The 16,317-nt window shown below is 31.9% G+C and overlaps 3 protein-coding genes across 3 annotated transcripts in view; 2 read left to right on the plus strand and 1 right to left on the minus strand.

Moving 5' to 3' along the window:
• LOC117124541 overlaps positions 1–4,264 on the plus strand; it is a 16,963-nt gene extending 12,699 nt beyond the window's left edge. The window contains exons 6-7 of the mRNA XM_033270799.1: positions 1,123–1,255; positions 2,457–4,264. Of these exons, the coding sequence (XP_033126690.1) occupies positions 1,123–1,255; positions 2,457–2,548 (225 nt within the window). The 3' untranslated portion in view covers positions 2,549–4,264. The remainder of the gene's footprint in view (positions 1–1,122; positions 1,256–2,456) is intronic.
• On the minus strand, positions 4,216–6,920 carry LOC117124542 (rRNA methyltransferase 3, mitochondrial-like). The gene is made up of 4 exons (XM_033270800.1): positions 6,638–6,920; positions 6,278–6,519; positions 5,778–5,939; positions 4,216–5,323 (listed from the first exon to the last, which is right to left on the minus strand). Exons 1-4 carry the CDS (start codon positions 6,691–6,693, stop codon positions 4,827–4,829), a joined length of 957 nt encoding a protein of 318 aa, XP_033126691.1. The 5' UTR covers positions 6,694–6,920; the 3' UTR covers positions 4,216–4,826.
• Positions 6,921–8,720: 1,800 nt separating this feature from the next.
• Positions 8,721–15,381, plus strand: LOC117124602 (intraflagellar transport protein 22 homolog). The gene is made up of 6 exons (XM_033270897.1): positions 8,721–8,726; positions 9,798–9,931; positions 10,419–10,508; positions 11,136–11,234; positions 11,694–11,794; positions 13,343–15,381. The coding sequence occupies exons 1-6, from the start codon at positions 8,721–8,723 to the stop codon at positions 13,489–13,491; spliced, it is 579 nt and encodes a 192-aa protein (XP_033126788.1). The 3' UTR covers positions 13,492–15,381.
• Positions 15,382–16,317: the final 936 nt, after the last annotated feature.

Consider the following 16,317-nt stretch of genomic DNA (forward strand, 5'->3'; position numbering starts at 1 on the left):
CCTTGATGGTGGTCCACCACCTCTGTCCCACCATGGTTGCAGCTGTTATAAAAAAATGCACTTTTAAAGTTAAAGCATTAAGTAAAAACTGCAGTGGTCTCCTACAAAATAATTGACTTTTTTTACAATCGGGATCCTATTTCTCCTGGCAGTGCCGAATTAAAAAAAATAGAGAAAAAAAGGAAATTATAATAAATTTAAGTCTGGGAGTGCTATTTCTGGGCATCAAGAGCTGTCTCTTATACACATCTAGATGTGTATAAGAGACAGATAATTTAAAGCAGAAAAATGGCGGCCATTTTGAATGCGTAATTTGGAGGTGTTCCCCCAAAGGGATTTTGGGTAATTTTGAGTTCTGAACTTCTCAAGACCTATATTTTCAGAAAATATCAAAATTAGCCGGTAGTACTTCCATTGCCACATCGACGATTTTTAGAGGACTTTTTGACCATAATCTGCTCGCCTAACTTGGGACCCCTGCATTTGGTAGTAAAATGTATTTTAAACATGTTTGTTTAATACCTTGAAAGTACTTTCAGTAGTAAAGTGGTTGTAAAGCAGTTTATTCATTAACTTGTCATCAAGTTAATGAATAAACAATGTAGTATGCCATCAATGATTCTGGTGCTAGAAAATAAAAAATGTTGTAGAATTCGCCTTCTGGATCCCTGACAACTCATGAATACATAATTATAAAGATTGTCTCATGACTTGTCAAAATTTTTGGGCGGTTCACGTTTAATTTAACCATAATTCATGCCTGTTGAAAATAATGTAGTCTCAATACCGTTACTGGCTATAGGGCTTTCATCATCATTTAAATTTACAGGCACACTTTATAATGGTTTAAGTACAGTTAGTGAAAGAACCAGTTAAAGAAAACATGGTGAATCCATTGTGTCATGAAGATAAGATTGCAAATTTGCTTTCTATCTATCATATGTTTCTCGTTACAATAGTTTCTCATCCAGATATGAATGGGCGGTGAAATTAAATACAATTTGTTTTCACCTCTGTTTCCCTCAGGAAAGCTGATTCATTCAATAAGTTGTTTTAGTGATAAAGTAGTTGGCAATGAAACAATTGATTCTGTTTCTTTTGTTTCTAAATTGTTTGCATCAGGAATTCAAGAGGAATAATAAAATGCAGTGGATGGCACAGATCAAAGGACAATATGCTATCTCATTGACGCCATTAGCACCATGCAATGAAACATGTCAACAATTCAGTTTTGAACTCAATCCTGGAGAAATTTGTGAGTTATTATTATTTATTAGTTCTTTAATGCTGTCTTTATAAATCAGAAAATCCTGAAGTAGCCAATTAAAGCCATCAGTGTTACCTGAAATTCCCCAACAGTGGTGGGTGTCCATGGTCCCCTATAGGCGGTCCACGGCCCCTCTCCCAAGGAAAGTCCAAGTGTCCTTGATGGTGGTCCACCACCTCTGTCCCACCATGGTTGCAGCTGTTATAAAAAAAATGCACTTTTAAAGTTAAAGCATTAAGTAAAAACTGCAGTGGTCTCCTACAAAATAATTGACTTTTTTTACAATCGGGATCCTATTTCTCCTGGCAGTGCCGAATTAAAAAAAATAGAGAAAAAAAGGAAATTATAATAAATTTAAGTCTGGGAGTGCTATTTCTGGGCATCAAGAGATGCCATAATCATAACATTTTCTTAACTTAGCCCCTCCATTTTGAATTAGTGGATCCGCCACTTCCTAGATCACTGCTGGTGCTGCCACTGATTAAAATATTGAATTACTCATTTTAAAGAAGGGTCAAATGAACTGTCAACTTCAAAAGACACAGATTAAAACACAGTTTAACTGAAAATTCCTATATTATAGTACAGAATTGTCCTGTAGCTAATTTTCAGGATCTATGCAAAGATATGTGAACACTTTGCATATGTGTTTTGTACCTGTTTTGACTTGACTGTATTTATTTTATGGCTAAAATTTGAATTTAAAAAAAAAAGTATTTATGCATCTGTAAATTGAACAATAACTAAAAAATATATTCAAATATTTAATTTAGTTACTTAAAAAACAGACAGTACAGTTGATGACATCATTGTTTTTGAGCTTGTCATCCTGTGCGTCTACTCATCTTCGGCCCGAGGCCGAAGCAGCACTTTAGAACTTACTGCATACATGACTACGACACAAAGACGCAAAACAGCTGCTTCAAGCTATCAGACGAAAATTTTATGATCCAATACAAATATATAATTACTAGCGATATATTAAACTTATTTTGTCCACACTAGAGCTGAAATTAAATGAATGCATACAGTATTTTGAAACAGGTGATGACTAACAGTTAATGATGAAGTAAAGTTCTAAATGGGTTTATTGAATAAATTTTTGTCTTCACAGCAGTTATGGTTGGTGTGCGAATTCAAATTGAACATTTTGTTAATTGTGATGGGTTTTTTTTGTCTCCTTTTCTAGTGGTCTTCACTCCTAAGATGTGGTCTTTTGAGTATATGCCATACGGAGAAGCGGATGCCATAGCTCTGGCTTCAATGGGAGACTGGGAATAATGCTAACGGTAATTGATACCAAATCATGCATACTATATATTGAACAAACTAAGGTGCTTTAAAAACCAGGGAGGGGGAGGGGAGTACATATAAATTTGGAAAAAATTGTTGTGCCTCCAACGGTGAAAATTGTATTTTTAAAATGCCTTCAGACAACCTTTGCACACAAATTTTTAACCCAAAAAAGCAGTTGTATTGAGGGGGAAAAAAGTGTGCACTGAATGTATGTATAGATAAATTTTTTTTTTTCTTCATGTAGGGCGCTAATTGGCCAAAAGTAAAATTTTATTTTTATTTGAAATCATCAATATATTTGCAGTCGGCGGGTTCGCCAAACAAGGTATAAAAAAAGTCTTGCCCAGTCTACAAAATTCAAATTTTTGAAGCATAATTATGCTTTTAAAAATATGGAACATTTTATGCTGATGAACAAAAACAAGAATATTCTATTTTCAGAATGTCTTCCATATAAACCATAAAGCTATCTTTAATTTTTATTTTACCAATACATTTTACATTAAGTACTATGAAATACACTTTAAGGGGATGGTAGCGTGCATATAATAGTAATAGGTGAGAACCCAGGTAGCTATAGAGTACTGCACCAATTTCTAATATTTTATGCCTTATACTTTATAGAGTTGCGTCAGTAAGAAATCTAAGCTTTCTTCTTAAATGAAATAAAAGTACCATTTAGTAAAAAGTAATAGGTGAGAACCCAGGTAGCTATAGAGTCCTGCACCAATTTCTAATATTTTATGCCTTATACTTTATAGAGTAATGTACCATTAAATTCATAGCATAGGTAATAAATTTTATATAAGAAAATTTGTACTATTTTCATTTTTTTTAAATCAATTATTAATCTACATTATCTCAGGCTAACACCATTAATTATGCAAGTCTGAGTTCGTATATTCTGGCAAGCAAAAAGTATCTCATTAAAATTCATTACTGTCAATTTTGAATTGATAACATTCCTTGAAGTAATTTTTTCCTAAAATGTACTTGAATTACAGTATTGCATAGTCAGCCTTGTTTAATGTAAATATTTTCCCTGATATTTCATATAATTATATATATTCAAGATATATACTAATTAAAAATATATTTTTCTTACCTTACAATCGCTACATGTATTGCCGACAGCATAAAGTGATTCTTTGTCGGTCGAATTGAGGAACCTTTCCAAGTGCGTCAGGGACTGCTACGCAGTACGATTGCACTGAAAACACTGTAGCAGTAACAGTGTAGCGATCTTAAGGAAACCAGGCCTAATACTATAAATACTAGCATTATATGCTCTCAATATATATATATAAAGATTTAATGAACAGTGCATAATACCTCATAAAGAGCTTTATAATCAAATCACATTTCCATTAACATAAATTTCTCTTTTGTAATATTTAGTTCTTATATTTTATAAGTCGTAACATGTACAACTTTATTGTACCATTAACTTGTATATTCTTTGTCTGTTCTTAAAAAAAACTACTTTTTTTACCATTAACTTGTATATTATTTGTGTCTGTTCATGAAAAAAACATGCTTTTTAATCGTTTGAAGTTTGTTGTTAAGCACTGTGCTATACTACACTAAACTGTATGTGGCAGAGACAATGTATAGAATTCACACAAGTAATATACAAAGGGCAGCTTTGTTCAGTTGTTTTGAATATTTATTAAGCTAATAAAACGTTATGCTATTTTTGAATCATTGTCTTGCATATGGAGGATTTCTGTTATGATGTTGACTATCATCCACATATACTATACTTGTATTACTTTGATAAAAGTGTGAGCCTATAGGGTAATGTCAGCGGGGGAGCAGGGATCAAAAATTAAAAATTGTCTATCCCAAATATTGTGGTCTAACAGCACAATTTGGGACATAATAAGCCATAAAAGCTCTACCTGTAAACCCTACCAGATATTTGTTATTACGGGATCCCAACTGAGGCTCTATTCGGCCAATTGGTTCGGACCCACTGTCTGCGAATTTCTGGAGCCACCACTGGTTGGAAGTAAGGGTTTCTAAATTCAGAGAAGCTGCTGTTGGGAAATCTGGTTTAATGATTTTCCGTAACACATCTAATATTTTGGTGGCACCGGAGCCATCTGAGAATTTATAATACAGTAGTAAAAATATGCAAACATCATGGATTTGTGGAGATGGCCAAGTTACAGGAAGATTTGTGCATGCTTGTGGGAGTACAGAGGATGATACCAATTTCCGGGAGACTACACAGGAGACCTGTACCTGTACAAGAAAATTTCTACCTTGGTGATTTCTCTATTAGTTGCCTCCTAGCCTCGTATAGTATAATACTTGCTGCATGTGCAGAGTTTAAACTATTCATTCCATTTGACATTGGAATGAAGACTTTACTTCCATCACTTTTTTCACAAAGTTCAACGGCTTCAAGACTTAAGCCATGGCTTTCACCTCCTATAACAAGAGCACAGGGATTTGTCCAGTCTAATTGAAAATATGCTTCAACAGCAATTATTGGTAAAACAGCAGCTAAATTCTGCATCAAAATTTTATCCGATTTTTTTTCTAAAACCACTGGGCCTTTTCTCTGTATATACGATTCATAGTCCCTTTGTTCTCTCTCCGTGAAATTCCCATCTGCTACGTGCACTTGCGCTATTTTGTAACTGTCCAAGTACAAGTGCATTTCTTTCCAGCTGATGTTTGATTGGATTGAAATTCGAAAGTGTGCACCACAACCAGCACGGAGGACCTTTGGTTCCCAGGTATCAACACAACCTGAATGAAAATAAAGCAGTAAAATATAGTTGGCCGGACCCCACAGTGGCGTATCTATGAGTATTAAAATTGGGGGTGGGGGGTCTGATAGGGGCATGACAGTGGAGTGAGAAAGCTTGATGATTAAGTGGTGCTAGCTGGCAAGAAAGGTGATTTTTACCTGCTTGAGCCTACTTTTTTTTTCTTTGAAAATTCCCAGTGAGGGTTAGGGTGACTGGGGCTACCTGTAGATATGCTACTGGAGTGCTGGCTGATAATTTATACAATGTCAGCTAAAAAGTAAGTTTATAGCTTATTTAGTTATTAACTATGAATTGAAAATCAAAACAAGAAAATATTTTTCTCTTGATTAAACCTTTCTTATAAGCTGATAAATTTATTCAACATAATATTTAGCTTGCTATTAAGTTGTACATTACTATTTTGTAGAAATCCATTGTATTATACCACAAACCTTTCGTGACAAGAACATTGCGGCAGTTAACAGCAGCAGCAGACCTCAGTAGTGCCCCTAAGTTTCCAGGTTCTCGTATATTATCACAGATCAGGGTCACTGGTAAATGCATCTCATCTTGCAGCAAACAAAGTTTTTCTGTATCTGGTTTTTTACAGACAGCTTTTAAACAGAAAAAAATGTATAAACATAAGACTAACAATCACAAGTATTAATATTATGAAAACAATTTGGGCTTATTAGTAACACAACATTTTTTTCTCCCCTTTAAGAAGCACCACTCCAAATTTTATTTTAATGAATAGCACAAAAAAAGTTTATATAGCCCACATTTTTTTGTTAAAAGTAACCATAAACGTATTACTGTATGATTGTAAAATATAATTAATTTTAACTGTCTTTTGGAAAGTCAAATGGCCAAGAATTTATTTGAGGGGGAATTCATCAATAGAGAAGACTCCTAACTTGATTGGCATAAGTCTTGAATACTAGTTTCCAACCTAGAATTCCTTGTGGAGAAGCCACATCTGACCACATGCTCACATCTTTCTGAGGAACTTTGACAAACTTTGCATCCAAAGAATCCACCGGTACATCTTCTAAGGCTTCATGTCGGCAGAAGTAGATGGTCTCTATGACTGCTCCTGCTAGAATGGCATCTGTGATCAATCTTTTCCCTTCTAAAAGCACTTTTCCTTTCTTATCTCTTTGCTGCTTTGACTTCACAAGTGTCATTGCTTTCCTTTGAACACAATAAAAAGTTGAAACTACAGTTTGCAAATTATTTGACTACTGCCCTCTATAATAAAATAAAAAACAAAAGTTTAAAGAACAAATAAAATAAAAATGTTTTGTAATACCCTAACTGTGTATCGCCAGCCTTCACTTTCTCATATGGAAACCTATGTGTTTGCATTCCTTTCTGTTCAATAAATGCGTCATTTTGAACACTTGGTTTGAGTATTGGTGATTCCTGCAGCTTTCTGCTTTGAAGCTGTGGGACTTTTGTAGATACTGTAAGGTTTTCATTCAAATGCAATTTCTTTGAAGACTTCTGGCTTTCATCTGAAATGTAAAAAATCAACAGTGAGTAATTTCCAACTAAGGGTTGAAAATTTCCTATCAGGGGCAAGTAATTTTTTTCCAGGGTTTTGAATTTTTATGGCAAGGAATTTTCCTGGTAAGTAGGTTGGGAAGTATCCACATTTCCATCCCCTCCCCCACCCAACAAGTGTTTTATTCCGGCTCTTACCCCTGAATTACTACCTCATGCTGTCATCCTTGCCATGGTATACCATTTTTTGCTGTAAAATTACCCAACCATATTATTGGGATAGTACCCTTTTTGGCGCCACTTTTTGAATAAATGAAAACCAGTAAAATATTGCCCAGACTCTGTGTTCTTTTTTTCTTGCCAAAATTTTCTTATTATTTTTTATACACTTTTCAAGATAGAAAAGTATTATTGTGCAGCAATATTATTGTTTGTACTGTATCATAGAGGTTATTACATAGTCACACTTACTGCACATACGGTTTTTGTTCTTACCTTTTAAGCAATTTCAGCCTCTTATAAAATGTGTTCAAATATTATTTAGAAATGTACCAATCTTAAACTTTATTTAAATATTTTATTTTATATATATGTGTATATGTATGTATATATGATATTGAAACATATACACATGCATATTCGTTGAAAAGCTACAGCGTAGCCTACGATGTTCCATCATGTCCTTATTTAAACACTGTATATGTACCTTTGATGATTTATATTGTATGTATATATGTGTCTATATGAGTGTATATGTATGTTTGTGTGTGTGCATATATTGTGTGTACGTATATGTGTGTGTGTGTTCACATGTATGTATGTGTGTATGTGTATATATATGTATGTATGTGTTTGTATGCATTATAACATATATACATACTTATATATATACATATATATTTTTTATAAATACATACATATATACATATATATAAGTATGTATATATGTTATAATGTATATATGTATGTGTATATTAGCTATTAAATTTTTACAACCGTCATAATGTGACGTTTTTAAATAGATATTGTGATTTGTTTTCATTCTAAATCATGACGAGAGCTACGGCGATAGGTCGGCTAGGCTAGGGCCTAGCCTAGGCGAACACCGGCTAGCCTAGCTATTCTAGGCTATGGTTCACCAGCGTGACACCAGACCTACGTACCTACCTAGGCCTACAGTAACTAACTGGAAGCAGGTCAACTCGGCCACAGTCCAACTCGGCCACAAGTTATTTATAATTAAAATGAAATGTAAATATTACTCAGTTTTTGCATCATTTTTTTTCAATATGATTGAAATGAAGTACACAGTATATTTTAGTAAAATTCTGATCATCGCCGTGAGATCGTTGTATTCGTTTCTTAACACTGTACTCTTATTCAACAGAGAAAACCCGCCACTTACAGAATGGAATAAAATCTGACAATAATGTAACATTAACAATTTAAGCAATCTTAATAATTAAGAAAAACACATAGGGGCCTACCGGTATATTAATGTTTAATTTTTTTTCGTGTTAAAACACTGACATAAAACATGAGTACATACTTTAGACCTAATCATAAACAATTGAAATAGAAAAACCACATTATGATTTTTTAAATGTTAAAAATTTATTTTGAATCCTACTAAAACCAAATGAATGCACGATGCTGTGCATTTCGATACTATTTTCTTTAGAACCACGCCCAAGAAATAGGCCTACGTTAAAATTAGGTGGGGTGCATAGCATCTAGTAGGCCTTCAATTATCCACAATAGGAACAATTGGTATTGTTGAGTGATAGACATTTCACTTCAGTCCTTCATATTTGTTCGACCATTTTGGGGGCTATGTTTGAAACCCGTCAGTGACAAGGATACATCCGATGACGTGAATCACCGGTGATATGTCGGTGACACTTCCTTTTCAAATATTTACTTTAATAATACTAATTAGTCATAATAACGATAATAAAGGTGATAACAACAACAATATTAATACTGTAGTAATATTTATTTTAATACTCAATAGTAATAATACTAATATGGTATTAATAGCAATATTTAAATATTTATTTTGATAATACTAATTAGTGATAATAATGATGTTGAAGGTGATAATAGCAATAACAGCAATAATAAATTAAAGATGTTTATTTTTATAATAATATTAATACTAATTAGTAATAATAATAATGATGATACTTATAAGACTAGGCCTACTTAGTAGTAATAATATCGATAATAAAGGTGACAACAACAACAATAATATTAATAATAATAATAATAATAATAATAATATGAGAAAAATACCAATAAAACACCAATAACAATATTTTATAAATTACTATTATTAAAATAATAATACTAAGACTAATATATAATAATAATAATAATAACAATAATAATAATAATATATAAATAAAAAATCGAGAATTATTTATTATTTATCAGCAAAAATTTAAATATTACATAATGTTAATGCTAAGACTAATAATTAATATTAAAACTAACGGTAATAAAAACAACAATAATAATAACAATAATAACAGCAATAATTATAACAATAAGTATAGTAATAGTACTTAAAGAATTAGTACAGTATTTTATTGATGAAATACTCCTTCAAAGTGCAGTAGTATTAATACAGTAAATGACTTGTGGCCGAGTTGACTTGTGGCCGAGTTGACTTGTGGCCGAGTTGATTTGTGGCCGAGTTAACTTGTGGCCGAGTTGACTGTAGCCAAACTTTTTGTGGCCGAGTTGACTTGTGGCCGAGTTGACTTGTGGCTGAGTTGACTGTGGCCGAGTTGACTTGTGGCCGAGTTGGATCAAATTCTAACTAACTAACCTTTGTATTGGTGGTATAAAACCTGGATGAGATTCAAAACAGTATTATGATGATCTGATGAGGCAGCAGTGACAACGTATTAATTATTATTTTTTATATTATTAATTATATGAAACCTTTTTTCCGAGATTAGTACTACTCTCTGGATACATTTTTTTTTGTGTTAATAATTCAATTTCAACAGAGTGGTAAAACTGTGCTGTCAAATTTTGTGGCAGAAGCAACTGATCTTGCAGGATCCGAGTACCGTCCAACTCAGGGTGTTCGGTAAGTCTATGGAATGATAATGTAAACTTCTACATAAATATTAATAATGATATACCTGTATGTAGTTAAGTAATTATATAATAAATTACCAGTACATGTTACAAAAGAACCAGATTGTATTACACTTTCATTTAATTCACCTTTTGAATCAAATAATTTACATAGAGGCCTAACATATTATTAAAATACTATTTTATTAAGTTATATTCATCCTATGAAGACAACAAAAAAGAATGAATACAAAAAGTAATAAATTATCTATAAAAATTCAAGACTATTCCAAATATCAACTCAAAAGTTATTTATATTAAAAATTACATTTATAAAATTATAAGGAAAAAGCCTTTTATACAAAGCCCCATCATTATTTTACACCAGAGCCGACAGGATAACTAGTAAAACAGATCATTTCCCAAGTTTTGTTGGAAGTGTTTTAACACATTTTTAGTAAAATTATTCCTTTAAATGTTGGTTACTTTTCATCCAGAATTTTGGAGTTTGAAAGTGCAAGTCTTGAGAGCGATGGCCAGTCTTCAACACTTGATGTGGAATTGTGGGATTGCAGTGGTGATACAAAGTAAGGGGTTTTAAATTGTGTGGCTTTTTTTTAGTAGATAATGGATTTAAAGTTACAGTGTTTTTATGTTACTTAGTATAATAGTGATATTAAACATAATTTATTCCTAATTGTCACTTGTTTGTTTTACCGGAAACAGTACAAAAGACTCCTCAGTGCAGCTTAAACAAATTGTAGTTTACTTATTAGGATAAGCTGCCCCACTGTTATACACCTGCTAACCCTCGCGCATATTAATGTGAGACGCGAGTCTCATGCATGATCATCCACTTTTTACATCTTGCGCCTGCATTGTATTATCTCACGCATCATAAAAGGTAAAATATATAGGCTAGTTATACACTAAAATTCATAAAAATGAAGTGAATTTGTCCTTAAAAAAACCTGCAGGATACTGATGATGAGAAGCCATATCAATTTCTGTAATTAACATAGCTGTACTGACCAACTGTAATCCATAGCAGTTCCACTACAATTGATTGTTACATAGAGGGCGCTATATAAAAATGTTTATATCTTGTTTGTTGTCTTATGGATTAGACACCAACATAGTTGGCAGGTATACTTTTATTAAATTACTATAGAATTAACATTAAGTAAAACTATTGTTCTTACTGTTGTGCTTAGGTTTGATGAATGTTGGCCTTCAATTATGACAAATGTGAATGGTGTACTTCTTGTGTACAATCATGATCAACCTAATCATGCTACGGACTTAGAAATGTGGTGAGTATATATTTCAACTTCAAGGCTACCTGTGCTAGGCGGGAGCTTGCCTCTAATGTGTCAGCTCCTGGGTTCAAATCCTGTGAAAAACCACAGTTTCCTGCATTACTAAAGCAAAGTCTACTTCCTAATTTTGTTAGTACAATAGGAAGATACATTGAAATTAATTTGTCATTCTATAATAGTAGGTGGAGCTGTATTAGTCAGGTATAACTATGTAAAATTAAACACTAGTAGCATTATATTGACTAACTTTTTAATTCTGTTTCACTAAACAGCGCATTGAGACTTTGTTTATGCGCCATAGCAAATCTATATACATTACATTACAATACATTTATTGAGATGCATTTGTTAACAACAACAATCTCTGCCTCAAGTGTATCTGGTTATTGGTTCAGTGCATGTGTTATGAGAATTTTTTTAATAATAGTATATAATTTCTTTGCTCCCCTGTAGGTTTACAACGTTTGTGGCTCAGCAAGGTTTAAAGGAGTCTCAGTGTCTGGTCATCAATAACTGTAAACCGTCAACCAGTGAAAGACGCAAAACACAATTATGTAAGAAACCTTCATTTACTCAACTTACTTGGGTCAGCGTCGCTGCCTCAGTGGTGCACGATAGCGGAGCCTGAGGCACAGGCCAAAGGTGGAAACTATTGGAGCTCAGCATACCACCTTGTGTAGAGTATCTGTGAATACATGGCTACATAGAGAGAGTGACGCTGACCCAAGTACGGCTCATGTAATTTAATTGTTTCTGGTTCTTAAACTTCATTGTTCTTTTGTCTGTCATATTTTTGACTTTTTCTTTAAACGAATACCGGCGCTTTAAAAGTTTTCATTATTATTATTATTATTATTACATCTCACTGATTATCTACTTGTTTTGTACATAAAACTAATCATTCATGCGACATTTTGTTTTTGATCACAAAATTTCTGTTACTCTAACCTTTTACTTCTAAGCTTTTTAACCTTTATTATGTTCATTACTTTTAAACATTAATTTTAAAATGTTTTATTTTATAGAATCTGAAAAAAATGTATATATAATTAGTAGAGAAATACTAATTACTAACATTGCAACAATTTGTACTAAGCGCCACTATCGAATAAGCGCCTCTCTTGAGTGTAAGCACCAAATTAAGAAGGTTTCCAAGTATAAAAATGTGCTGCGGCGCCTATTTTGTCATTTGTGGTTATGTTTAAGGATATTATACATTAAACAATTACAGTCAATTAATTGAGTTAACAAATCATCCACATGTTTGTATAACAAGGTCACATCTCTGTTTTTGCTGTTGTAAGAAAACAGCACTATTGGTTTTGAATCACTGTCAGTATTAGGCCCAATAAAAAAAATATTAGTTTATTACCCTATCTAGGCTGGAAAAGTTAAGAGAGAGGGGGGCTTTTTATTTTTTATTTTGCTAAAGCCAAATATGATTTCATCCTTGGGGTGTTTGCAGGTGCATTGATATTCAAAGTAAAACATGAGTGAGATAACACAAACAATATCTAAAAAGTCGAAAAAAAATATTCCACATTTTTTTTTTTTTTTTTTTTTTTAATACCATGAAAGACATGCATGCAGGTGAGATAAACTAATCTTTAATTTTTTTTTATTGGGCCTTACACAAGGGTAAAATTCAAATTCAAAATGTCTTTACAATCAAAGTAAACAGAGATTGAATTATACAGTACCATAAAAAATACAGTAATTGAAAGAAGACAAAACAAATATACATTAAAAAGTTACAATAGAATGAAAAAGGATAAAAATAAGTAGAAAACTTATTCATTCAATTGAATTAAAATTAAACTAAAATACCATTGTTATAACTATTGTATTTGTTATTTTATTCATTAAATTATTTAAGTAAAAATTAGAAAAAAAATTATCAATTCAAATTGACATATTTACAATTAAACAACAATTTAAATTGATTTACAAATACATATAAAAATATATTTCAAACTTAAGAGGTCAATTAAAAGAATTAAATTAAGATATAAAAATTAACCAAAAAAATATCATCACAATGACATCGATTAGGAAGTACTGTGGCTGTGAAATGTAATTTTTTATTTTTCAAATTTTTTCAGCACCAGCAGTTTCAAAGCTTACTCATGTGAATGTGAACTTAGAGGAGAATGCAGAAGGTGCCAGAAAGGAGTTCCAAATGTTTTTAGGGCAACTAAGGGGAGCGCTCAGTGCAAAGCGAGACCAAGAGGAGCTTAGCATTATCCAATGATAACCTAGCTGGTGTACACATCAAGTAGAAATTGATACATCTGATGCATCTTGATGTGACCTCATGTTGTGTTTCCTGATGACATTTTTATGGTTGCCGGGGGAATATCAAGTTGCAACCAATTGGATTGCAGTTCAGTGTCTGATTTATATTAATGTAATCCAGTGGTTTATAGAAGAATCCCTGAAGTGTATAGATATGTAAATTTAAGTGGTAAAGCACTAAATGTTGCTTTAATAACTTCATAAACATTCTATATAGCAAATACAAATTATGATGTACAGTATTTCTTTATAATAGAATTACTATGTTGATATGTACAAATTTATTTCAAAAGATGTCACATAATATGAGGTTAAGTACTTTTATTGACCGACCTTGAAGGAAGGTTTGAAACTTTAGATAACTATGTGAATTAGTGAAATGTTACATATAATACAACAAAGATGTGCCATTTCCTCACTGTTTTCCTGAACCAGACTCGACCACCTCTGTCAAATGTGGATTTCCACATTTTTACCCATGGGATTCTCTTAAAAACCCTTGGGTTTCACATGCAGCTTTTTAATAATAAATTCAGTACACATTCATTGTAAAACATAGAATTTCTGTAGATTGTAACCTGCCTGCCATATTAATGTAAGATCCCTTGGTTAAAGCTCCCACAGACATAAAATCAGAATCTGTATAAACCCTTTAAATATTTTGGGACAAAAGTGTATTGTATGCTAGCCAATTGGGACATTACAATTCAAATGGTTCTGCTCAGAACCAAATACCATCAAATGAGAATTGTAGCATATGTCACATGGCATACCAAAAGCTTATATAATTAATTACTAAAGGTTTATAATGCACAGAGACTAACCAATTTATCAATATCCCCTGTTTAACAGGGACGTAGGCTGGTTTCATCTTGGGGGGAGGGTTCAAAAATAGGGAATGCAAAACTGGGTGGTGCGAAAATTTAGAAAGCTAAACTATAAAATAATGGTAATTTTTAGTATTTTAACTCCCTTAGTGGAAGTAATTTATAAAGATTTCTGTTTTTATTTCTCTACACCACCCCCACCCCCTTAAAAAAACAATTGCTTCATCAAGTCCTGTTTTGGTGTTAAACAACAATTTAGTTTACATTTAAAAAAATAATATTTACAAAAATGTTAATTTAAAGTTTTAGTCTTTGTACATTTAAATAAGAGAAGATAAGAAGGGAAGTAAGAAAATGAAATGTATTTTTTAGAAAGTAATGATAGGTAACAACATAATGTATACTTTTTCCTTTTTGTTGCTTTTAATGTATCATGTATATTATGTTTTTGTGTTGTGTTATATTATTGCAAATAAAAACCAATTTATTACTGTAGTTTGGTTAAAAACAAATGATCCAATAAAAGAGTAACTATTACTACTAGTATTGATTGCCTTTATATATTTCTTCAAAAGAGTGACGGTGTATCACAGTACAGTATCCGATTACTAGAAAAATTAACAGAATATGATATTTGATATGCACAGTAAAAGCTACTTTGTCATTGCATTTCAACAGTTATTATTATTGGAAGACTTTTGCCTTTCGCTCATCTTTAAAATCACGTACAACATGTGGTTGGAAAGGCACCTAATGAATGTTGAATGGCCCACCAAGCAGCTAATGAAAGGGGCACCGTAGGGTGGTGGAACAACTCTTGAATAAGGACTATAAACTAAGGCCCATCAGTGTACACAAATAGCTCATGTGCACTATGATTTAAGCTTATTATTCTCCTAATTTGTTGTTTAATTTGTGCCTGGTAAAAAATAATAAACAAAACAAATTATTTTTATAATTATTACTATATTATTAATCATTTGGTTACTACATACAGCAATAAAGACGGTTACATTGTATTATATTGTCATTTTGTGTGGTATATTTAAGTATTATTTGGCTCTTTTACTAAAAATATTATTTATTATACAAGATAATTGTTCTCCATACAATAAAATAAAGTATTGTACTCTTATACACTAAAATATTTTAAATATTTCATTCAGGTTTATATAACAAATTCTGAATTTGCACTACAAAACTAAAATTCATCAATATTTTCAATATTATGTATATCACAGTTTTGTTGCTACTCTGTAGTGTATAATTTCTAATAATAATACATTACCTGAAAATATAATTACCTTTTATTAATATGAAAGTATATACATACTCCAAGTATTGAAATACACGCCATCGTGTTGGGATTCAATATTTTGACATTAATTATGTCATCATCAGGAATCTTTTTTTTATTAATACAGTACTAAATACTATGGTAATACTGTACTTTGCTTTACCTATTTACTAAATGGTCGTGGACTGTATGGGCGGTACCCTGGAAAATATAAACACGTGCTCTGTAATGTCATATGACGAACGTTGGTTGCTATATTATTAAATTCATTGTGTATTTCCCTTTCTAATTGTTATGTTAATGCGATATATTTATCTACTTGAAAAGTGACCTTCATACAAAACGATTTTTTCTTTAGAGACAATAACATTCTATGAATTTTGAAAGTAGAAGTTAAGATCAATTAAGTACAGAGATATTCTGTAAAATAGAACAAAAATACAGAAGGGGGTTTGAACAGAAGATCGAAGATTTGCCTGTCGGCATGACATCATACGCCCACAAAAGGTAGTAAACAGATTACGTCATATTTTTTTGGCTTCATTGATTGGTATAGTTATGAAGCGTAGACTATTTACAGAGGGGTGTTAATAATTTATATTAATATCTTTTTAATATATGTACTCAAATTAGGTATAATGTTACAAAATAATAACTT

This window comes from Anneissia japonica, unplaced genomic scaffold, assembly GCF_011630105.1.
Source record: "Anneissia japonica isolate Jap-2015-1 unplaced genomic scaffold, ASM1163010v1 scaffold287833_len2544123_cov190, whole genome shotgun sequence".
Lineage (NCBI taxonomy): Eukaryota > Metazoa > Echinodermata > Crinoidea > Comatulida > Comatulidae > Anneissia > Anneissia japonica.